This window comes from Trichoderma reesei (genome assembly GCF_000167675.1).
Source record: "Trichoderma reesei QM6a unplaced genomic scaffold TRIREscaffold_1, whole genome shotgun sequence".
NCBI classification, from domain to species: domain Eukaryota; kingdom Fungi; phylum Ascomycota; class Sordariomycetes; order Hypocreales; family Hypocreaceae; genus Trichoderma; species Trichoderma reesei.
In genome coordinates, this window is record NW_006711148.1 from 1,898,550 (window position 1) to 1,922,142 (window position 23,593).

Consider the following 23,593-nt stretch of genomic DNA (forward strand, 5'->3'; position numbering starts at 1 on the left):
CACACACACATACATCACATCACATCACATCAAAAACATCCCGCCACGATTCTAATCGACACTTGACGCACCAAACAAAGACTTCAACAAGCCCCCCTATCCAATGGCCCCCTTCTCCCTCACGCAAACCCTCCTCACCTCCCACCCCGTCGCCTACCAAACCGCCACGCAATCCCCCTTCCTCGCCCGCGCCTCCCAGGGCCGCCTCCCAAAGACCCTCCTGGGGCAATGGCTCGCCAACGACAGGCTGTACATCCACGCGTACATCCGCGGCATCGGCCGCCTGCTCAGCTTCCTGCAGCTGCCGGACGTGGTGCCTCCGCTGCGCGACGAGAACGCCGTGCGGGAGCAGAGCGTCGAGGAGAGGCTGCTCCACTGGATGATTGACGCGCTGGTCAACATCCGGCGCGAGGAGGACATGTTTGTGCGCACGGCGGCAAGATACGGCGTCGACGTGAATCTCGCCGCCGGGGAAGAAGACGGCCGAGTCGCGCCCGGCACGAAGCTCGAGGGGCTGCGCCGCTTCGAAGCCCTCTTTGACGGCATCGTCGCGCCCCCTGGTGGCGATGGCGACGGCGCCGCGCCGTTGCCGCTTCCCTGGCTGGAAGCCGCCGTCGTCTTCTGGGCCACGGAGAAGTGCTACCTCGACGCCTGGTCCGGCGCGGCCGCCCGGGTTTCCGACGCCGCGGCGGACAGGAAGCCCGAGGACGACGCCGACGGCGGGGCGCTGCGGCGGGAGCTCATTCCGAACTGGAGCTCCGCCGAGTTTGCGCGGTTCGTGGACGCGCTGGGGGAGATTGTCGATGCGGGCGTGCGGCGGGAGATGGAGAGGAGCAAGGCGGGAGAGGATGAGGAGGAGCTTGTCAAGGCGCGGTTGGTGGAGCGGGCGATGGCCAAGTGGCGGGATGTGTTGGCTGCCGAGGAGGCATTTTGGCCGGCGGTGGAGGGGAGCGACTGAGGTTCAGGTTGATCATGATGCCCATGTTGAGGATTTTCGGATGGTGTTCAGTCCCTGTGAACGATAACGACCGGTTGTTCAACGCCGATACGGCCTGTTGCAAATCAGCAACGCCTATACTATCATCAGAGATTCACCATGTCCGCGGAACAAGGACAGGACGAATGCGGCGAGCGAATCAGTCTTGGCATTCAAGAAGCCCATGTGGGAAGAGAGAAGACAATGCACGTTCAGCTGATGTGCCTTGCTCGTGGCTTGCGTGCTCAACACATGATGCCCCTGGGCCACCAACTACCTAGTAGTAGTAGTAGGTATTACTGCCAAGGTGGTGGTAGACGCAAAGGGCGTGGCTGAGCGGATGATGGCTGCATCTTGGCTTGTTGCCGCCGCTTTGGCGTCTCCGGGGTCTTGCGGCGCCCCTCCTCTCTTTTCTGCTACTAGGTAGTTCCATCATGTGTGTAATGTCCCGAGGTAGTAAAGGGAAGTATGCCTTGGTGTCAGATGGGCTCGACAGAATGTACCGACTTCGTTGATACTCGTATATACCCCAAAATAGTGTAAACTCCTCATGGACTGCACATGGCTAACACCCGTCACCAACAACCCCAACCAACATGGTGTGCCCAGAAGAACACATCGGCATATCGACCCCTGATCAGCGCAATGAACCCTCATCCTCAAAGATTCCCATGTGCATGATGCGTAACTCGACAAATCGCAGACAAACTCCCCCAAGGTCCATCCAAGTAGCATCCGTCACCGCCGTCATCCCGCTCAAATCCCACCAAAAAAGGACTCGGCGCCCCAGAAAACCGCAGTCACTGCGCCACCCTCGCCATCCCCCATCGCCATGTAATATGTTGGGTACCTTGCATAACTACGGACCTGCACGTTCTTTTCCTCACCTTGCAACGACGAATGTAGGTAAATCCTGCAACAAGACCAAATTATTCATTAGCACATCTGATAGTAGTCGCGCGGCAAAGCCTTGTCTGGCAAACGCCCCCAGCCTTCTTCTCCCACAGCCGCCGCCGCCGGCCTTTGCGCTGCCCGCATGATGGATGGATGGATGACCTTACATGTATGTACCTACTTTCTGCTAATGTAGGAATCCCCAGAATCAATAAAAGACTAAGCTTGCCCGTCAGCTGAGATTCCCTCTCTCTCCTTTTTCTCTCTCTCCTCTCATTCTTCCATTCTACATAGTAATACTCACTCCGCTCTTGTTGCAACACCTCATCAATCTCTCTTAACCAACCACCAAACTACAGCCACCCACCATGTCCGCCCAAGACTACTACGCCAGCGCCTCCGGAGGCAGCAGCAACGGTTATCCTCCTCAGCAGCAATACGGCCAGCAGCAGCAGCAGCAAAGCTACCCCCAACAGGTTCGTCCCTCGTTCTTTTACCTCCCGCCTTGAAACCACAAATTCCCAAGCTCTCTCTCTCTCTCGACTCACACAAATTCTCATACAAACAAACAAACAGTATCAATACTCCCCACAGCAGCAATACAACCAATACCCCCCTCATCAACAACAACAACCACAATACCACGACCGCAGCACATCCCCCTACGCCCAGCCTCACTCCTCCCAATACCAGCAACAATACCCCCCCGCTGCGCCTCCTCAGCAGTACCACCAGCAGCAGCAACAGCCATACGGCCAGCAGCAGCCAGGGTATGACCAGCAGTACCCCGGCGCCGGAGTCGATGGAGGCCCCGACGGAGAGCGCGGCCTCGGCGCGACCCTCGTCGGCGGCGGAGCGGCGGCTTTCGCAGCGAAAAAGGCCGGCGGAGGACTGCTGGGCAGCCTGGGCGCTGCAGCCGCCGGAGCCATTGGGGCGAATCTCATTGAGAACGCATACAAGTACGTATCATTAATCTATAATCACCCCTCGGAGGGGAAATGGGAAAATCTTTCATGGCTAATGTTTCTCTTTTTTTTGCAGGAAGCACAAGGAGGAAAAGATGTACAATGATGGCGGACACCATGGCCATCACCACCATTCGCATCATCATAAGCACTAGAATGATTTGATGAAGAATATGACATTGCATGCCTGCTACATACGTAGATTATGATTGGGGGAGGGGCGTTTTTGATGAATATATATATATATCAATAATGAGCCTGATGGGTTCGACTTGCCTACATTGTCCAAAGCCTTGTTCAAACCAATACGTGTCATTCGACATGTAAGCCAAATTCACTTCATGCTCGCAGCAGCACGTGCAGTAAGTCATTCCCACGTGGGCTGGTATAAATTGATCGTCATATACAAAGCGCGTTATATCTCATAAGTGACATGCGGTGTTCTTCCACCACTTGCATGCAAGTCAAATCCCTTTCCCATCCCATATTCACAGAGTCACACAAGGAAATTCCCATCCAAGATGTAGCTTATACCTCCTCAACAGTACGCTTCTCAGCGGTCGAATCCCGCGTCTTGGCATCAAAGTCCTCGTCGTGAACAGCCTTGGGCTTGTCGTCCCAGCCGGCAACCTCGGCCGCGTCGTGGTCGTAGGCAACGTCGAAGCTCTTGCGGAGCTGCTCGGGCCCCAAAATGGTCAGGATAATGACGTAGGCGTAGACGCAGCCCATGAAGATGCAAATGACCTTGCCGTAGTCGTAACGAGCCACGCCGGAAGCCGTGGGAGGCAGGGGGAAGCGCTCGCCGAGACGCGCCTCAATGGTGGAAGAGGCCGATGACACCAGGTTGCCCAGCTGGTAGGCGGTGCCGACGACAAAGGTCCTGAAGGCGCCGGGAGACAGCTCCATCAGGTGGATGGGGATGACACCCCAGGCGCCCTGCACGCAGAACTGCTGGAAGAAGGCGGCGGCCATGACGGACGTGTCGTGCACAAAGGTGTAGGGATACAGCAGGGCGCCGCCCACGATGCAGCAGCAGACGATGCTGAAGCGGCGGCCCAGAGACTGGCTCATGAATCCAACGAGGGTGCCGCCGGTCATGGCGCCCAGGTTGGCGACGACCTGCGTGACGGTGACCTTGTCCGCGCTGAAGCGGAGCTGGTTCGTCAGCATGGTAGGGTACAGATCCTGGCTCCCGTGGCTCATGAAGTTGAAGCCGGCCATGAGCAGAACGAGGTAGGTCAACAGGATCCAGTGGCGCTTGAGGGCAACCTTGCCCTCGGTGATGAAGACCTTGCCGACGGACTCATCGCTGCTCCTGCTTCGGCCGGCCTCGATGCGCATGCGCTCACGCTCGCGGTACGTCTGGGTTTCGGGCATCATCAGCCGGAAGGCGATGAAGAGAACGGGCGGGCAGGCACCGAACCAGAACAGGGGGCGCCATCCGTGCGAGGTGGTGTTGACGAGGCCGCGGGCGAAGGCAGCAGCTAGGAGATAGCCAAAGGCGTACTGGAAGGGGTCAGCATCCCGTAGGTAGTTGTGGGAGTTTCACGGCTTGAGAGGAGGATGACTTACACCTTGCTGGAGGATACCGCTGATAATACCACGGGCCTCCTGCGGACAGTCTTCCAGAGCCGTGGCGGCTGCGTTTCCGTACAGGCCACCCATGGCGATGCCAAACAGGGCGCGGCAGGCGAGAAACTGCTTGTAAGTGTTGCAGAAGCCGGTTCCCTAAAGATGCCATGTTAGCATTTGCCCCTTGCAAGATAGTTTCCGAGTCGATAAAGGCTCGTTGGACCATGTCAATGAACAAAACCAATAGCTCCGGCAGTTGCAACAGTGCGTGCAGTGCCGCAACTTATTGGCGGGGTTTGGCTGGCCAAGAGTTCTGCGGCCAAGACGGGTGGCACCGCTGGCTCATCTTGGCGGCAGCTCACACAATAAAAGCAAACCGACAACATATGACAGAAAATCTCGTGATTCTTACCAATTCCAGAGCGATAAACAGCAGGTTGTTGACGATAAACGGCCACTTGCGGCCATAGCGATCAGCAGCAACACCAAAGGCAATCGAGCCGACGGATCGGAACATGAGCACCAGCGTGATGCCCCAGGTAATGTCCGTGTTGGTCTTGCCAAACTGCTTGGCCAGGTCGCTGACGGTCAGGGACACGGTGAAGAAGTCAAAGGCGTCCCAGGTCCAGGCCCAAAAGGCAATGGCAAAGAAGGACCACTGCTGGCGGTTGAGCATGCGCAACAGCTTGATGGGATTGGGCACGTTGAGCATGGGCGGCTTGAGCGACGAGAAGCGCGTGGCCAGGTAGCGGCCCGCCGTCATGCCATCGTAGTCCTCGGGGACCCAGTACTCCTCTCGATTCCCAACCATGATGGCGGTGTTGTGCTGCTCTTGACGGTGCTGTGAGAGACGAAAGGATGGCAGACGGGAGGGAGAAGAAGCAGAGGCCGCAGGGAAGAAGAACCAACCCTCCGGAAACTGGAGGAGGAGGGGGAGGAGAGGCGATCAAATACTCGGACGGGTATCGAGAATGCGGAGCAAAAGCCGGAGGGTGAGGGGATGCATAGACGCAGCCCACGTTGGGGAACCCCAGAGTGATCATGTACGAAAGCGGGAATCCTCCAGGGTTGAGGCTTACCAAGTGCTCCTAGCCCAAGTCCACGCATTCTCTGGAGCAGGCCCCCCTTGCCCCTTACCCCGAGCCAGTCGAGGACCTTGGATTGCCCTTGGTATCAGTTGTATTCGCCACGAGCAACAGCAACAATACGAGTAATACCAGCCGATGCCAGGACGAACAGCCGTGCGTGATGCAACCGGTAATAGCATGTCGCTCCGGGAGATGGGGCCAGCATGGGGCTAGAAGTCGAGCCTAGCCATCGTCTAGCCTTGCCTCCACCAGACATTGCGGGCAACACACAAGCTTATTCTCTGGTGCTGTTGGGCTCGAGGCCAACATCAGGCCAGCTGAGCAAAGGATGGCCCATCCGTACCTGTACAATGGCAAATGGCAAATGGGAATACGAACGCAACAGGCATGGCCGGGGACGACAAGTTGGAGTGATTGTATGTGATCCACATGGGTGGGAGCCATGACTGCGCTGCGTCTCCCGGCCAGTGGCACACCATGAAGACGGAGAGGTCCATGTCCTCCCTCACCAGTGACTTGACATGGATGTCGCAGACCGGCGGAGCAGCAGCAAGCCCCCAAGCGACGGTTTGCCGTGCAAACACGCGATTATCGACGGCGAAGAAGCCGTGATTGGCCCTCGCACAGCTGGGAACGGGGATATTCTGTGCGTCTTCGGAGTGTATAAGACGGGCACCATGCGGGCAAAGGCGGACGCCATATCCGGCAAGGGTCGGCGGTCTGCCCGAAGACGGAAGACGGTCGGCGACTGTAGTATTACCTGTATGTATCGAGTATGAAGCACGTTTTTCTCGGTAGGACTGGATTGACGATTGCGCTTGCTTATTAGCGGCCGCCTGTGCTTGGTTGAACGAGGCTTGTGATGGATGATCCGTCGAGAGCCTCGTCAGACGTGCTGCGCGTTAGACACACACAAACCATTGACCCCGAGTTTGGAGCTCGTAGCACCAACAGGAAGAATCTGAAGCAACGCCCATGACGCACAGCCGATTCATCAAGCCATGGTCCGGGGAATCCCCAGCTTTTGGCGACAATGAGCCATTTGTCAAGGCCAGAAAAAATAAGGCACACCATCTCCAGGTTCCCCAGCACCTTAATTCCACAGATCGGCAAGCTCACACTCGTTCATCGATTTGGCGACATCATCATCAGACTCGTAGCGTCATCACCGGCTCCCGCACTTCCCCAGGCCCTTCTTTTCCTTCCCCGCCAAAACAGTAATTTCAGCGATAAGAGAGAAAAAAAGAAAACAAGCACAAAATGATAAAATCAGAAGAAATAATGTAAAGAACAGTCGTGATATTTTGTCTTGTTGGACAAGGATCTGCAGCGCTACAGCCACAGGCTAGGCCCGGCTTGGCAGCAGTTGGCAGCCCTCTCGGCACGACATTGCCGGTTCTTGGCCTTGGCAACTGGCCTCTGGTCCAGCAGCTGCAACTGCGCACGGCACCGGCACCTCAGCCAATCAGGGGCCGAAGAAAGCCTCCCCGCTGCCGCCTGGCTTTTGTTAGCGCTTCCGCTTGAGATGCAAGCGCAAAGTGCAAAGTGCAGGACCAGGGGTGAGAAGGGCAAAAACTCTGTTCCGGCCATGTGCTGGTGCTTTCCAACATGACCGAATTCCTTTGGTCTCGTGTGCTGCTTTGCTTTTGCTTTGCTATTGCTTTGATTGAAAGTGCTAGTAGTAGTAGTACTAGGTAGTACCGGTAAAGAGGACTAGCGGTATCACATAAGTGTATTCTTGGCACAACGATGCCGTTTCTATTCGTTTGGCTAACTCGGTTCGTTCGGGTATCACTTTTGTTTGCCGGTTGCTCGCTTGAACGGAGAAAGAAGATACGCGATGCTCGTCTGAGGGAGAGTGGGAGAAAAAGCCACGAATTACTCGATGAGGAGAAGAAGACCGGGGGAAGCAGAATAGAAGGATACGCCACACGCAGGAATAACAGTAGTTTGTGTCAGTCCTGAGTCGTGGACAGCAAGCTTGTATGTACAGGTACGACATGAGGAAGTGAGCCCGTACGATGCAAGTTCCCATTCGGAGGATGGCCGAGCAAGATGCTCCTCCCCCGCCATTGTATTAGTGGACTCTTGTTTTCTGAGATGGGGTTTATAATACAGCTTATTATAACAAGGCGATGCATGTTTCTCTAGCTACAACCGTAACGTGGAAGAACTCGGTAAGAATACCCAGCGGTTTCGGAGCCCGACTGGCCGAATACGACCCTTCGAGGATACAGCGAATCCCACAACAGCATACGAGTACAGTTTCCATCGATACCCCAACAGCAAACACAAGCCAAATCCAATCCAGAACAGCCTCGACTGTGTAAAAGAAAAAGAAAGCACAGACACCGATTCCACGTGATATCCGTTGACAATAGGCTGCTACAATAGGATTCACATCTCCCCCCTGAAATCCGGGGACCACAAAATTTTTGAACAAAGCAGAATGAAACGGCCAACACAAAGGACGTGCCAAAGCCCGGTGTGACGTCTGCAAGTGCAATCAAGTGTGGACGGTTCGATTTGGAGACCGTCTCACGGCGTTAGAGTTGCATCTAGAGCTCCTTTCTTTCCCCACGCGGCGAAGGCGTTTTACATCCGTCGGTTTTTGGGTTTCCTTTTGTTCTGGAAATGATTTTCGATCTAAGCGCTAGTACTATGTAGTTTTGACGCTTGGAGACTGCAACACAAAGAGGGGGGAGTTATTGACTGGAGGTTGTAAGTGCAACCACTCACCCACGCGATATCTCATGCATGTAGTACATTAGTACCTCCTAGGTAAGGTAGTGCAGCAAAGGACCAAGGTATTACTGGAAACCATCTGGATCCTTGATTCTCCTCAGCCCACGCAATAGTTTCCGTCCCATTCCTCGCCTTCCCCGAGCCCTTCGTAAGAAACGAAACCAGTTCAAGTGCTCGCTCGCTCACACCAAACAAATCGTGAAAGAGAAAGAGAGAGACGAATGAAGAAGGGCCCTCCCTACTACTCCGTTGCAACTCCACGCATTCTTCCATCCGAACTCGCGTCCCTCCCCCACACACACAAACCATCACTCCCAAAACGCCCTCTTCCGCAAAAAAAAAAAAACCCCCTCTTCTCACGCCGACCATCTTCGTATCAGGCCCCGGTTCTTTATCGTTTCCCCCATACATTGTACTTCTAACACTCCTGTAGATATAACTTGGTATGACCGGAATACTCCGAACAAAAGCATCAGACCATGCCACAATCCCTCCCTCCCCTCCTTACCCCAACTCTTTTCTCTTAGTACCTATTCACATACAGGAACACCCTCCCCATAAAACGAAAAGAGCATCGTCCCCTCCCGCAGAGACATCAAAATCCCTCCCCCGGCTTTTAATTGCCCCACGACCCCAGCATTTTTACCCTTCGATTTCCCCACAACACCAAGGACCACAGGGACCCCCGAAATGTCACCATGTTTTCTTCCCCTTCCCTTCTCCAACTTTCCTGTCTGGACTGCGGAGAATGTCCAGGGGCGAGACTCGGAATAACACGGGAGCATTTGACAAACGAGACAGGGGCTCTGCAATGTTGACATCTGGTCATCACGCATGGCAATCATTTATTAGCGTAGCTCACGTCTGATCAGCCATCCCTTTCTCCTTCTTCCGTATCATGTCTTAATAAGTAAGCTTCCTGAGTCAACTACAAAACAAAAGAACAAGGTAGGCATTTTGGCTTCAGTCAACACTCTACTCCCTCGAGCATTCTTCCAAGACAAGCCATCATCTTCCAGATACGAGAAACCGTATTGCATGTGTCGTTTCAGCTGAAACCAAAAAAAAATCAGTCAAGAGACTATCAAATTGACTGGGACTTTATCATTACATTAGAACCCCAACGCCTTCTCCTCTCCCTCCGGGGTATCGGAAAACCAAAACGAATCCAGTGTAGTAAAGGAGATTATAAGGAGACTTGCCCAATAACTAGTCCTACACACAATTCCCCTCCCCCATATTAAGTCAGGCCGTAACTTCAAGTCTCCCTATTTGCTATCATTAAATATCGTCGTGACGAATGAGGCGGATTTCGTGTGGCCCTTTCTTTCTCGTGTCACAGACACTGTCATCCAAGCGAAGCGTTCTTTGCAAAAGATTCAAGGGGAAAGGGGAGGGAGCCGAGCAGACTGCAGGCCAGTACTCTCGTCTCTAGATTGCATGTCCAGCGAGTGTCATCAGCATCATGGCCCCGTCCGTGTCGGCCGTCTGAGATGCCTCCCTCGCAGCCTCGAGTCAAACTCCGCCACCCATAAAGGCAGCAAGGTCATCGTGGTCCATGAGCTGGCGCTCAAAGGCCAAGCACAATTCTGGCGACGTCATGTCCTGGCTCGTGGTTTGGCCGCCGTCGTGGGGTGAGCCGTTTTGAGCGTCCTCGGGGCTCTGCTGCTTCACGTCATGCACCTGCATGTTCGCCTGCGGTGCGCCGGGAGGCGGGGGAGACACCGTCTCCGGTGTGGCAATGTTGTTGCCGTTGATGGTGGTGACGCCGGGCCGCCGGGGAAGGGTAATGGGCGGCTCGCTCTCGCCTCGGGCAGAGCCGGATACCGAGCGGTGCTCGACGCCCTGCTGGCTGGGAGCGACACTGGCGGCCGGCTGGTCGTACTCCATGGCGTCCGGATTGGTGTCTGCATTCGACGACATCTCATCCTTGATGCCGGCCGAGGACATGTGGGGGTGAGCCTCATGGGGGCTGCCCTGGGAGCTGTTCAGGACGCGCTGCATAACCGTCAAGTGCCTGAGCCAGCTGTTAAGGAGCGGCCAGCTCTCGTTGCCGTCGCGCATGAAGCGCAGCCCGTCCTTGACAATGTGCGCCGCCGTCTCGACGGCATTGGGGGGCGTCAGCCTCTTGAGCGAGAGATAGGCGACGGTTGCGCTGGCGGTGAAGGCCGAAAAGAGCATGAAGATGGGGAAGCAGGTGGCGTGGTCCTTCTCGGCGCCAGACTCAATGGCCGTCAGGAGGGTCAAGGTGCCGTGGCACGAGGTGAGCAGGCGATCGATGATGTCGTGGCATCGAGAGGTCATACGGTACGCTTCCAAGTTGAACGAGGGAGACGTGACATCCTCCAGCAGGCGCCGGCGGTGGACGAAAATGGTGGCGCAATGGATCAGGCAGTGCAGCATGGCATAAGTGTAGCCAGAACCCATCGTCATATGAAGGTTGATTTGGCCGGGCTTGTCCACGAACTGCATGGGCAGGCTGGCTTTGAGCCTCTCGATCTTGATGACGAGATCCGTGCAGTCCTCCTCGCGGAAGGGGGAGATGCCGAGCGTGCCGACAACGTCGCGCCAGATGGTCGCAGCCAGGACGATGTAGCCAAACTCGCCAACCTCGCCCGAGGGCACGTGGCTGGGCGACGAATGATTGTTTTGCTGGGCGAGCTGCTGGTGGAGCGTCTTCACATAGACGGTGTTACCGAATGCGAAGTTGATATCCGAGCAGGGCAGGGCGACCTCGGCGGTGTCCTGGATGGCCAAGGCAGGGTAGCGACCGGGCGTGCAGGTGAGGAGGCAGTCGAGGATGTAAATCAGCCACAGGGTGCGGCGGAACGACTCATCGCGCAGGAAAGGGTCGGTCTGGTCAGGTGCGTGATGGCTATTGATGATCCTGTACATCTGCAGCAGCCGAGCGGCCTGGCCGAGGTAGACATAGGCACGGACGGCATTCCGGCTACCCCATTCGTGGATAATGACGAGGCAAAGGGCCTGGACGTCGGCGAGGCTGGGCTGGTCCAGGTTGGAGTTGATGAGGGAGATTGCCTTTGCGGCAAAGGTCTCTGCGGCCGCGGTGGGATTACCGCCATAGCGACGGATGAGAGTTGGAGAGCTCCTGGGTAGGCAGCCGTTAGCAATCTACAGGAATTCCAGTTCGAAAGTGTATCTATTCAGCAAAGCGCATCAAGCTCAAGCTGATCTGACGTTCCCCAAGGGCCAAGCCGTAGGTAAGCCTGACATGCGGCGGGCATCCACCGGGGAAGCGGTGCGCATCCACTAGAGCCAGCGGGAGGCTGAGACACGCAGCACGTGTTGCCGTCCTGCACGATGGCAACAGAAAGAAAAAGAAGGCGGGATTCAAACTTACCGAGCAGCGCAGGTCAACAGACCGTAGACGAGGCTGGACTCGAGCGAGGCGTTCTTGAGCTGCTGCACAAACGACGGCTTGTGAAAGGCAACGCAGGCCGGGAACGTCTTGGACACGACGCGCTCGCACTCGGCAATGAGTTCCGGTGTAAGCCTGGGGCAGCATCAGTCAGCAAGGGTTCCGCTCGGGTTCCGGCGGCTTCAACGAGCCAAACAGCGAAATCGCCGGAGGGGGGGGGGGAGGGAGAGAGTGGCTGCGACAGCGAGCATCGGCGCATAGGGCGGCGGTAAAAGGGAAAATCGGGCCGTCTGGCATCCGAACGGAAATGGGCGAGTGGAGACGAGAGAAGAGCAACAAAAGCAGGATGGTTCCAGCGAAATGCGCAGGCTAGGAAGAAGGGCGGCCGGGCCATTCGGGGGGGTTGAAGAGGGAAATCGTCGGGGGGGAAGAGGCTGGACCGAGGGCCTTCAGGGCTAGGGCAGGGGGAAGAGGCAATGAGACGGCGGCAAGGCGGCAACACCGCGCCACGGGAAGGGGGATGATGCGATGGTAAGATGACGAGAAAGAAAAAACGGACGAAAAAAACGGGAGAATAAAAGGACGAGAGCGATGAAGACGGCGATGCGCCGATGCGGCGACCAGAGGGCAATTCGAGGGCGCAGGGAGGACACAAAGCACTCACTTTTCGGAGGTGGCCTGAGCATGCCTGGCTCCGCCTGAGCCCACAACGGGCTGCCTGGCGTCAGAGGCACCGGGCCCGGAGGCCGGCAGGGCGTCGCGAGGGCGATGGGCAGCGGTATGGCGCGCAGGGCTGTGGCCGTGGTGATGGGCCATGCTCTCCGAGGGCAGATAGCACTCGTGCATGCCCTTTGCGCAGTTCTTGCACGGCGCGCGCCCGTTTTCGTACACGCACTTGGTCTTGCCCTTGCGGCAGCGCACACAGGCGCCGCCGGCTCTGAGGGCAGTGGAGCGCACCACGCCGGAGGACATGCTGGGCGAACGAGGCGGCTGCTGGGAGCAGGGAGCAGAGAGGTAAGAGAGGGGAATTGAAAGGGTGGAATAATGTGCGCGATGCGATGCGATGCGATGCGAGGCGCGCAGCCGTGGACTCAAGAGAACAAGATTCGGTTCGGCGCCGCGATGGGTGACGGGAAGCTGAGAGAAGAGGGCCGGAGATGGCGACACCGCAGGTCCGGGAGCAGAGAGCGGTGCGCGCGCAAGACGACCTGGGCTCGCGCCAGAGATTGCGCGAAGCTGAGGAGCAGATGACAGAGTCGATGGTCTCGCGGAGGGCGCTTCAGTCGTCGCGCCAAAAGGAATCGCAGCGCAGCGGCAGGTTGAGAGTCGGAGGGATGGAAGGGGGAGAGTGAGAAGAGGAGGCGAGGTGAGGTATGAATGGGGAGGAAGAGATGGAACAGGAGACGGGGCGCGAGCGTCTCTTTGGGGGGGGGGATGAAAGGCGGGGGGCGTCTGGTGGCCAGCAGCGAGCGTCGACGGGTGTGTCCCAGCGGGCAGCGGGCAGCGGCCACAGCGGCCACAGCGTGCGAGGCCCCACGGGCGGATCGGCCTGAGGCCTTGTCGTGCCGGCCTGGCGCCCCACCCACAGGGTTCGAGAGTCGCTGCTGCAGCGCTGTCGACGTGCTGCTCGGGCGCCGTCGCGCAGCGGTTGCAGCGAGCTTCCAGCGGGCCTCCAGCGAGTTGAGAGGGCTGGCGCTCGGCGCAGGAGCCGGAATTGCTCGACGATCTTGAAATTACAGCGGGCACTTTGTCTTCCCGTCTTCATACGGGCTACAATACCTACACGAACGTCGGAACAAGCAGAGTCATCCATCCAATCCCTCATCGCCGCCTCCAATAAAGAGAAAGACGCTGTGGCCTCCCGTGTCCTGCACCTCCTCTCCCGGCGCGGAACAGGAAGAAGAAAAAAAGCGCACGCGGCTTAACATATGAGCGAAAGCGAGCTGGGCCAACGCCGGGTGACAAGCGACAAAGAGGAGGCGTCTGGTGCGGAAAGCCGAGAAAATCCAATCGAGGCTGTCGCGGGCTCTTCCGGCCTGCCTGCCAGCCAGCCCTTGGTCCCCCCCAAATTCCCACTATGACGCAGCCAGCACCAGGTCGGAGTTTTGTCGCCTTGCCGTGCGCTTGTGCCCGGTACAGAGAAGGGACTTGGCCGGCGCCTCGTGCGGCTGGTTCTGCAAGTCGAGAGTCCGCCAGCCGCGTCTGCGTTCCGCGAGCCAGGCACCAGCTCTAGGCGTACTGCGCGTGTACGAGTACTTGCTGTGTAACCATGACCCGTCCGTCTTCTTGCCCAGATGAAATGAAGCCTGCCCGGTTTCTCTGACAGTCAACAAAACTTGGCGCATCGACAGGCTCCGGGGGTCCAAAGACGCGTCCGAGGACGATGTGTGTATTGCACGACGCAGTCAATTCCTCCGTCTACAGCAATTCAAAAACGGCTCTTCATCAGGATCCAGTCAATCGTTGCTTTGCGCCCATTGATCGAACTGACCCCGTCCGCACCACAGAACCAGTGCGACTCTGCCGGCGAGCCCTCCCACCAGCGAACCCGCCCTCGCCCCCTTTCCATCCCCCGAGATTCCCATCTGGACCACCCCCGACCTTCTGCCCTCTTCATTTCACCAGCCCAAGCGCCGATTGCCTCCCTCCCAGAAAGCCCGGCCGCGCCCACTTGTGGTCCGGAGAGCCAATGGCGACGAGGCCTGCCGCGATGCAGCCAATCAGCCGTGGCCCCCCAGCAGATGGGCTGACTGACGCGCCGCGTGGTGCATCTGGGAAAAGCCTCCGTGTGCCGCGCCGGAACCGAGGAGGCTCCATCGTCCGATTGCTTCTCTGCTGTCCCTTTGTTGGGTCGGCCACAGAAGAGGGACGAAGAGAATAGAGACAAGAAGAGGCGGCGCTTCGGCTGTCTGCTGGAGTTACAACGCCCCCCAGATCTAGGTGGTCATTTTGCACCTTCAGCTTCTCACGTCCGGATCAAGTGCACACACGGCGCCGGTTCGACGACCACTTGGTTGCCAGCAGTCTCGTGCCTGATACCTATGTTGCTCCTGTGCCAATCCATGTCCACTGCACGCCGCGCGCCGTAGCTCTCTGAAGGCGGCGCAGGCTCGGCGGGCACACGCGTGCAGTGGCGCACCTTTTGCTTGCTGACATTGAAGATGGCAGAGGCCTGCTCGCGAAGACGGGGGAGAGAGGGCGAGCAAAAGAGGGCCTCGGCGGGCGCCGGTGGCAGTCTCTCGATGCTCTACCTAGAGAGCAAATGCCGGGACTGTCTTGCCGTTCTATGCAATAATACTCCCACATCATGAAGTTTACATACTAGTACTTGGACCTAAATACCTGGCCTTGATCTGTACAAGCAACAGACTGGAGGCAATGTACATAAACCGAGGCCCAAGCCAATGGCACTCTGCGGAGGTTGCTATGTGTGCTTTTTTTTTTTTTTTCCGGAGCACGGTCTGGCGCCGGCTAGTACGGAATATGCAGGTGGGTGACTTGTAGCGCCGTCCCGGTTGCACAGAGCCAGCGCCAGACCCCGGCCCCGAGGCGTCGAGGGCGTGTCGAGTCGTTTCGTTTCGCCTCGGTTTTCCTTGATTTTCCCGAGGCATGCTGTGATAATATTGTGTGCATACGGCAGATGGATTCAGCAGCAGCAACAGAAGAGATCAGACAGTCAGTCAGTCAGTCAGTTTTAAGAGACTCGCAGCGTACGAGTGTCAACATCCGCCCAGGCTGCGGGCCTTTGCCGAAGCCGTTGACGGCGATATACTAATGGATAACAAAAACCAAAGGCGAGAGGGCGAAAAGGAGGCGGCCACTCAGGACGCGCGCGCGACAGAGACACACAGAGAGAGAGAGAAACTGGAGTTGCCAGTCGGGTGGGGTGGACCCTTGGATTGTCCACGGAACAGCTCCATCATCAGCCTGTCCGCAGCCGGACGGATGCCGCCCAGCGAGCCACCTGGGGACGCGCCCTCCAAGACAGCCTGGACCCGTCCGTTCATTGATGTTTCCTGTCAGTCGTCTCCAGTGTCTGGTCCCCTGTTTGTCTTCCAAGTGTGTTGAGAGTGCCGGCACGTCTTGCGCTCCTTTGTCGTCACCCTGCAGCCAGCAGCTCTCACCAGGCAAGGCCCGAGACAAAGGGCGACGACGCAAGAAATGCATGATGTGCCGACGTGTGCAAAGCCTGTACGTACATACAAAACGTGCAGCCCCAGCAGACGAGCCGCGCATGGAGAGCCACATGGACCAAGGGCCGTGAGCCGACAAAGAGCTTGGGCGTCAGCCGCTGATCTCGCCTGTACCACACCGGTTGGTAATAGTACTAGTATCCATGGGCTGTGCCGCCGGCGAACAGCGTCGGTCCCGGCTCTTGTTTGCCTGCGAGAGAGCGTGCTATCTCCGGGAGGGTGCAATCACCTCTCGGGACTCGATACTTCTACTAATATCAAGACAAGCACCTCCGAGTACATATTACTACTACCTAGGTACTACTACTACTACTACTACTAGTATCATCTGTCTGCATGGAGGATGTTCCAGCACTCTTTCTTGCTCCCTCCTAGGGGGCTGGCCAAGGCAACATGAAGCTGTCGGTCGGTCGTACAGGAACAGGCAGAACCCGACAACTTGAACAAAAGACGCCACCCCACGACGCGCTTGTTGGTGGGCCCTCCGTGAGCTCCGATGATTGCGTCCAATTTCTGGCCCGCGCCTCGTCCCGCCTGTGGATTTGATTGTCTGTCAAGTCGGTCAGCGGGCGCGTCGACTCGAAGCCCCCCCTTCGAACCATGCTCCATGCTCCAATGCTCCATTACTCTCAGGGCGCCGGTCCCGGGTGTTGGTTCCTTGTGTTCGAGGGCGTCCAATGGCGGCGCATGTGCTGGGATTCTCGAGATGCCATGCCGCTCCCAGCAAGGCATCATTGATCCGTCGTCTGCACCAGGAAGCGCAACCTGCGTCTTCACCGATGGGGGATCCCATGCAGCTCATTCACGCTCGTACCATCGACCATTGCCCTACTACTATCTAATAATACTTCGCATTGTTGTGCTTTCCCTGGCACTTCTTGCAGCTCTCCAGCCCGGGTCCGCGAACATGTCAACAAGTAACATCAATCACTTGCATCCAGCTTGTGTGTCCCTGGTCGGTCAGTGTGCGGCTACGCTTCGGCTCTTCTTCTCGCGAACAGATTGCGGGCTAGCATCATGCAACTTTTGGCGCTCAATTCGCCCTCTTGATTCGCCCTCTTCTGGATTCATCTGGGATTAGCAGTTGCTGTTTCGCTCTATCACTGCTTCAGATGCGTTCCAACAGTGCAAAGCATGGGGGATTTCTTCACCCGCGCTGTGAGGATTGTTCGATTCTCGCACCATGTCTCTCTCTCTCTCTCTCTCTGCGTCAGATCATTCGCAGCATCATGCCACGCCCGGTGGACTAACACGCGGTTTCCAGACGACCCTCGCCTGATCGAGAGTTGTCTTTTGTTCCTGGTTGTCTTGCACTTTGGCTGACCTCTATTGTGAAGGGTTAATAATACTCGACAGCCCTCGTCCAGGATTTCGAAATAAGCTGCGACATGATCCGAGCCAAGGCGGCGATTCGGGCCGTGGCCGTGGCCAGCCCGCGGGCAATAGAAGCGGCTGTGGCAGATCGTAGATCCAAGCATAGCGCGTCGTTCCAGGAACCCGCATCGTTTCGGTCCCGGGCTCGTGTGTTACTTGGGTGCCAAGGTGCCTACCTCGCAGCAACACGAGGAAGCTCGCGCAGATTGATAAATGACTTCAAGTCGCATTCGCTAGTATTGGGCTGCTCTTATTGTTTCTATATGGGGTTTTTTTTTTTTTTTCACTCCCAAGCAAAATGAAGTGTGTGGCTGCAATTACTCTTCGAGGCAAGGGGCGCCATAACTGAACCTGTGAGATGTTTGCCCGTTCTGACCCCGTGCTCGGGAGATCCTGGGACTTGGTGGCGTTTGCCATCCGTGCCGGCGGCGGGTGTTTTGGAGGAGGGCCAAGAGAAAGGCTCCCCGTGCGTTTAGCCCTTTGGTGGAAGAGAGAGAACTTGCTGTTTGTTTCCTAGTGCAGTAGTTGATGGAAGTGAATTGATCACAAAGAAACTAAAGGGGAAGATGATTGCTCGTTTAATAGTCTCGGCTATCTCGAATTTTTCTTTAAGCTCGGCATTCTTACGATAAGCCTGGGGCTGATATTGTTATGATGACGTACCTAAGAAGAAGGCAAAGAGTAGGTTCAAACGCAGGGTAAGTCAATATAAGATTGGCTGAGGTCTAGGCAAGATGTTAGGCGGCTTGTACTGCCTCCGCGGTGTTTCACAGGTCATAGGCTGAATTACGTTGGTGTCTTATACGGGTCTGAAAGTCCGGATGCTTTGCTTGTGCTGGCTTGGAGCACTTACGAGTACCTAGGTAACCTGGCACTTATATTGTTTCAATTGTTAAACAAGAAATATCCTTTTGAGTTATTTCAGAAGACGTCCTGTTATTATCCATTGATACCTATGCTTCCAGGCTTAAATGACGTCCCTATTCATCCATGATATTGGTCTACCCCAGTTACATGTATGTCTCCCCACGAGAGATAACCTCACTTAGACAACCACCAAAGCCCGTCAAAACCCCAACCAAAATCCCACAGATACCCAATCAAACCTGATGCGCCGTCTCGCCGCTCGGCAAAGAAACAACATACTCGAGCGACAACTTGACGGCCTTGCCCGCATTCAGCGTAACATCCCAGCTCACCAGCCCTTCCTTCTTCAGCCTCGCCACGGCCTTGCCCCAGCCCTCGTCCTTGCCCTCCTTGCCAGCCTCGCCCGTCGGCACACCCGCGCCGTCCACCGCCAGGCCCCTCGGGTACGACAGCTCCACGCGCAGCTTCTCGTCCTCGGAAACAGGCACCTGGTCCAGCACCAACAGGCTCACGGGCCTTCCCCCGACGGCCCTCGTGTTGTGCAGCGTCATCGTCCGGACGTACACGGAGCTGTCCTGGTTCCCAAACAGGCCCGCCGTCGTGCGGCGCACCTCGGGCTTCGAGTACGTCACCTTGATGGCCGGGTCGACGCCCAGGCTGAGGCTAAACGACTCGCCGGAGCTGCATCGCGGGAGCGACGTCTTGCCCATAAAGGTCCCGTCGAGCGTCAGGCTGGCGCCGCCCTTGAGCAGCGCCATCTTGCTGTTGTTCTTGAGCTTCGCCTTGAGGTACGCCACGGGCTTGTACTTTGGCACCACGGTGTGGCTGAAGACGACGTTGGAGAAGGCGATGCGCGCGACGCGCTGCTTGGACCCGTTGTTCTTGGGCACGAGCGTCTTGAGGCCGGGCAGGTCGTATGTTGTTGTCAGGCCGGTTTCTTCCACCAAGGAGGCGTCGTAGCCGTCGTTGGGCTGGGCGTCTTCTTGGAGGAAGGAGTCGAAGTCGAAGTCGTTGAGAACGTTTTGCGATTGCTGTTGTCCCTGCTGCTGCTGTTGCTGTTGCTGTTGCTGTTGCTGCTGTAGAGCTTGCTGTTGCTGCAGTAAAGCTTGCTGCTGAGCCTGCTGCTGCAAAGCCTGCTGATTAGCAGATCCAAAACCTCCCGCTCCGAAGGATGATCCAAACAGCCCCCCTGCCGCCGGCTGAGCCCCGGATGACATGGAGCCAAATAGACCGCCTCCTCCTCGAGGCGCTGCCCCTGGAGCGACGGCAGATGGGCCAAAGAGACCGCCCGACTGTGGTGCAGCCATCGGAGCAGCAGGAGGAGGAGGAAGAGGGGGGGCAGACACCCTCTTCAGCTTTCGGTTGAAGCTTTGCTGCTGCAGCAACATCGGCGCCTGCTGCTGCTGCTGGGTACTGATCATCGCATACGACATCTCCTCGGCGCTGCGCGTGATGTCACCGTTGGTGTAATGGAGCTGGCCCCTGGACGCCAGCTTGATGCGCCAGGGGTTCAGCTTGGGGATGGTGTCGTACAAGCCGGAGAAGGTCGCCTGCGACGTCGACAGCGTCACCTTGCAGCTCTTCCACGACTCGCTCGTCTTGTTGGTGAGCATGGCGTCAAAGTAGAGCGACGCGGAGGCATTCGTCGTCGACAGCTGGAGGTCGTAGCTCGGCGTCCAGTACGCCGACGCCGTGACATACGAGAAGGCGAGGTTGCACTCGACCGGACCGGCGTCGTCAGCTTCATCGCCGCCTCCTTCGGCTGCTGAAGGCGCCGATGGGATCTGGACAATGTCGGCGTCGCTGGACATGGAACCGCGGCGCGAGGTCATGGGCGTCATGATGGCGACCTCGAGGGTGATGCGCACGCTGTAGACGTTGAACGGCCAAAACTCCTGCTGCTCGTCGCGCAGGCGCTGGCGCTCTCTCCTGGCCTCGGCCTTGAGCCTGTCCTTGAGGGCCTTTTTCTTTTCCTTTTCCTTCCTGGCTCGTGCTTTCTCCTTCTTTTCCTTTGCACTGCGCTTGTCGTGTGCACGCTGTAGCTTGTTGACCCTCTTTTCGGCCTTTTCCACGTCCTTGCTGCGCTCCCTCTGTATGGTGTTGCTTGCAACCAGATCCGCAAAGGCCTTTGAGCGCTCGTGCTTGTACTGCTCGAGGATGGCCTGGATGAGGTCGTCGTTCTTCCGCTCGCTGAGCCTGCCCACTTCCTGCAGCATGTCCAGCCGCTTCTGCGCATTGCCCGCGTCGTCAGTGGCCCTCGCCAGCGCATCCGTAAGCTCCTGGAGCTCCTCCCGAGCCGACGTCAGCTCCCGGTCCTCTGCCCTGGCCTCGTCGCCGGATGATTCGTCGTCGTCGTCATCATCCGGCTCCGAATCGGATTCGAATTCAGACTCGGGGTAGACTTCACTGAAGCGCTGGCGGTTGGGCACGGATTCGACTTCGAGGTTGGTGATTGTCGCGGTGCCGTTGCTCTCGACTTTGAATGAGTCGGGGTCGACGGTCTGGCTGAGGCCGACGATGGTGACTTCGTTTGTGCCTCGCTGTGACATATTTGTCAGTGAAATTGGAACCTTTGGTATGGTGAGTAGGTGTTGGTGAGATGAATGTGGCTTACCTTGAGTTGGACGCCCTTGAGTTCTCGGTGGACCTGCGCCCTGGAGGGGAAGAGGGTGACGGAGGAGGTGTTGAGGTCGCTGACGAAGTATTCGAGCTTGTGGACAGTCTCCAGGTCGCTGATGGCGGAGACACCCATTTTGAAGGTACAGTATGTTGTTCAGTTCACCTGCTCGCCAATTACACTGTCAAGAGGGATTGCATATGAGAGCCTTTGAAATACTGCAAGCGACACCGATCCGCTTGTACAGCAAGCAATACTAGGTAGTTGCTAATCAAGGTTGTTCAAGTTGAGAATGCACGAAGCTCAGAGACGGATGATGGCCTCTTTATATATACGCACATCTGCCAAGAGATCATACGTTATGACGCTTTCCCAGCCGCAGCACCATGCAATGCAATCGATTCATCCGTCCTTCAACCAGCCAACCAACCAACCGAGGCGCATCTCCATCAACTAAACACAACAGCAAAGCTGCCCGGCTCAAAGCTAAAGCAGATTCTCATGCGCCTAGCAAACAGGCTGCAGCGCAGGCAGACGCGGGGCAGCGGCGTGTAAGTGCATATCAGAGTCACACACATTGATGCCTGCTTCGTGTTTGTGCTTCCCGATTCGTTGCATCTCCCGGCTGCCACGTCGTCCTTGTTGATCAATTATAATAGTATGAATGCGACGCAGTAATTAGTTGAATAGGTAGTAACTGGCCGAATGAGAGGTGCCTGGACTTTCGAGAGGTCCCTGCATGCGGCATTGCTTGGGAGCCGTGATGATACATACTGTACTCCATACGAGTCTGAAGAGCGTTAAAGTGGCTACATGGGCACTAGTAAACCGATCGTCAAAGCTGCCAAAAGGTGGCATGGATGGTCGAGTAGCAGCCGGGGGGTCCGCTTTAGTCTGAGCTGAAGTGGCTGAGCCGGAGGGGATGCATATTACATCAATACAACATTTATGGTCGTTATCCGAGGTGCTACTATTATGTCTATCTATTGATGTTGAGTTTGCAATATGGCCTGATTTTCTATGGCTTGGTATCAATGGGACAACGGTATAGATAGCCATGATGAACCCGGCTTTGATTCGACAGACACGACCAAGTCTATACGAAAAACCTAATCCAGAAACAAAGGGGTTTAGGGGTAAAATCTTCACAAGGTGCACAGACTGCTCTTGGCCAGGAGACGTGGGAATGCACTTACATATACATACTCACATGTCGGTGAGGGCCTTTTCAGGGTGAGGCGGTGCCGGTGTATGGAGTCCCTGTGGGGGGGGAACAAGTGAAATCGTATGTAGCATATCCAACGTTACCTTATGAAGAGAAACCCTTCAAGTTCGAACTGAATCAATTGACTGGAGTCAAACATCCAACCATGCACCACCAATGTATTCATTTTCAGCTTCAGCTTCAGGTGTCAGCCACCATGTACCGACACAATGACGGCATCCCGCCTACACGCATCAGTGACAGCCACCGCCTCGCTCAATTGCATAACAGCTAATACGGGATGATGCCAAGCCCCCACTATTACCCGCCTCAGCTTGGTCCGGGGTCCGTGTCCAGCTTGGCTAACGAAATAAAATCGCAGCATGCAATAACTTCAAGCTTGACCCTGTGCATCATCTGCCTCATTATTACCAGCCACCCCCAAACCGACCGTCGCCATACTACTGCTATCCTCTTCCCAACGCCGCTGAAGCTCTGCCCCAAGCCCATCCATCTCCCAAGCCGTGAACTCTTGCCCGTCTTCTCTTCGCTTCTCCTCTGCTGCTGCGTGACATAGAAACCTCCATCATCGCCAGACCATGGATCCCAACACGCCCTTGAAGGAGCTCGACCCGCAGCCCATTGACTCGCCCGTGTCCAGTAGACCCTTTGGCATCACGACGGCGCCGCCCACGACGACGCTGCCCATGCGCCCGGCCATGGACCACCAACAGCAGCAGCAGCAGCAGCAGACGAACCACCCGAGCGGCATGGACCTCCCCAGGGCGACGCCCGTCTCGCGCTCCGCCGAGTTCAAGCCCAGCGACTTCCCGCCAAAGCCCAACGACTACGCACCCAGGGCCGCCGTCGCCAGCGACTATCCCAAGGCGCACGACTTCCCGCCGCGGCCGTACGAGTACCCGGTCCAGGTCGCGCGGCCGATGCAGCAGCTGCAGTCGCCGTACAAGCCCGCGGTGCCGCAGCTGGGCCTGGAGGACGTCAAGGCCAGCTGCCAGCGCAACCTCAAGCACCTCATGTACCTGCAGAACCAGCGGCGCGCCTTTGGCTACTCGTCGCAGGCCGTCGATCTGGAGTGGCAGATTCGCGGCCAGACGGGCGTCTTGATCGGCGAGCTGCGGACGCTGCAGGACGGGGTCCGCCGGATGGTCAAGGACGCAAAGAACCACCGCTGGCGACGATGGTTGTTTGGAGGCATCCTGTAAGTCCTTCCGTTTCCATGCTTCATCTCATCTCGTCTCGACTCGTCTCGTCTCGTCTCATCTCATCGTGGGGGTTGTGTAAAGAAAAAAACTAAACTGCATCTCATCAGCGCAACCTTCATCCCTGCCGTGCGCAAGCTGTTTCGCCGCGGCACAGACGCAGAGTCGCTGGTCTCGTCCAACAACACCGAGTACGCGTTCCGCAAGTCAAAGGGCCTCCTGCAGCGGATCAAGGACTCGGTGCTCGGCCACGGCCGCCTGGCGAGCATTGCCTTTTTCGTCTTCTCCGTCCTCTACGTGTTCCAGAACGAGGTGACGCTGCGGGTGGCCAAGACGGTGCAGAAGCGCCTCAAGAAGCTGTCGCAGCGCCTCGAGTACAGCAGCCAGGAGATTGAGGAACGGGACCTGAAGGCGCTCGAGGGATGGAGATGGAGGGTGATTCTGTGGTGAAGCCGAGTGAAGCAGCCGAGGTGGGCGGCTTGGTGCCAACTCGCCGGTG

The 23,593-nt window shown here is 57.0% G+C and overlaps 8 protein-coding genes across 8 annotated transcripts; 5 read left to right on the forward strand and 3 right to left on the reverse strand.

Moving 5' to 3' along the window:
- Positions 1-103: 103 nt before the first annotated feature.
- TRIREDRAFT_1960 (uncharacterized protein) lies at positions 104-958 on the forward strand (the record flags this gene model as incomplete). Its single annotated transcript, XM_006960873.1, has 1 exon — positions 104-958. The coding sequence occupies one exon, from the start codon at positions 104-106 to the stop codon at positions 956-958; it is 855 nt and encodes a 284-aa protein (XP_006960935.1).
- A 961-nt stretch (positions 959-1,919) lies between these two features.
- TRIREDRAFT_119779 (uncharacterized protein) lies at positions 1,920-3,084 on the forward strand. The gene is made up of 3 exons (XM_006961233.1): positions 1,920-2,346; positions 2,447-2,829; positions 2,912-3,084. The coding sequence occupies exons 1-3, from the start codon at positions 2,239-2,241 to the stop codon at positions 2,988-2,990; spliced, it is 570 nt and encodes a 189-aa protein (XP_006961295.1). The 5' UTR covers positions 1,920-2,238; the 3' UTR covers positions 2,991-3,084.
- Positions 3,085-3,286: 202 nt separating this feature from the next.
- On the reverse strand, positions 3,287-5,185 carry TRIREDRAFT_44175 (lactate/pyruvate transporter). The gene is made up of 3 exons (XM_006961021.1): positions 4,820-5,185; positions 4,408-4,563; positions 3,287-4,341 (listed from the first exon to the last, which is right to left on the reverse strand). Exons 1-3 carry the CDS (start codon positions 5,168-5,170, stop codon positions 3,364-3,366), a joined length of 1,485 nt encoding a protein of 494 aa, XP_006961083.1. The 5' UTR covers positions 5,171-5,185; the 3' UTR covers positions 3,287-3,363.
- Positions 5,186-6,016: 831 nt separating this feature from the next.
- On the forward strand, positions 6,017-7,019 carry TRIREDRAFT_102884 (uncharacterized protein; the record flags this gene model as incomplete). The annotated part of the gene is made up of 2 exons (XM_006961234.1): positions 6,017-6,257; positions 6,790-7,019. 2 exons carry the CDS (start codon positions 6,017-6,019, stop codon positions 7,017-7,019), a joined length of 471 nt encoding a protein of 156 aa, XP_006961296.1.
- Positions 7,020-9,755: 2,736 nt separating this feature from the next.
- TRIREDRAFT_74091 (N-terminal binuclear Zn cluster-containing protein) lies at positions 9,756-12,591 on the reverse strand (the record flags this gene model as incomplete). The annotated part of the gene is made up of 3 exons (XM_006961668.1): positions 9,756-11,349; positions 11,602-11,754; positions 12,284-12,591. 3 exons carry the CDS (start codon positions 12,589-12,591, stop codon positions 9,756-9,758), a joined length of 2,055 nt encoding a protein of 684 aa, XP_006961730.1.
- Positions 12,592-18,108: 5,517 nt separating this feature from the next.
- TRIREDRAFT_44178 (uncharacterized protein) lies at positions 18,109-20,911 on the reverse strand. The gene is made up of 3 exons (XM_006961022.1): positions 20,668-20,911; positions 19,319-20,593; positions 18,109-19,189 (listed from the first exon to the last, which is right to left on the reverse strand). The coding sequence occupies exons 1-3, from the start codon at positions 20,803-20,805 to the stop codon at positions 18,287-18,289; spliced, it is 2,316 nt and encodes a 771-aa protein (XP_006961084.1). The 5' UTR covers positions 20,806-20,911; the 3' UTR covers positions 18,109-18,286.
- A 145-nt stretch (positions 20,912-21,056) lies between these two features.
- TRIREDRAFT_102887 (uncharacterized protein) lies at positions 21,057-21,474 on the forward strand (the record flags this gene model as incomplete). The annotated part of the gene is made up of 2 exons (XM_006961235.1): positions 21,057-21,221; positions 21,361-21,474. The coding sequence occupies 2 exons, from the start codon at positions 21,057-21,059 to the stop codon at positions 21,472-21,474; spliced, it is 279 nt and encodes a 92-aa protein (XP_006961297.1).
- Positions 21,475-22,863: 1,389 nt separating this feature from the next.
- Positions 22,864-23,544, forward strand: TRIREDRAFT_40996 (uncharacterized protein; the record flags this gene model as incomplete). The annotated part of the gene is made up of 2 exons (XM_006960979.2): positions 22,864-23,093; positions 23,205-23,544. Coding segments are annotated over 2 exons (570 nt in total), but the record flags the coding sequence as incomplete, so codon positions are not given.
- Between the last annotated feature and the right edge of the window lie 49 nt (positions 23,545-23,593).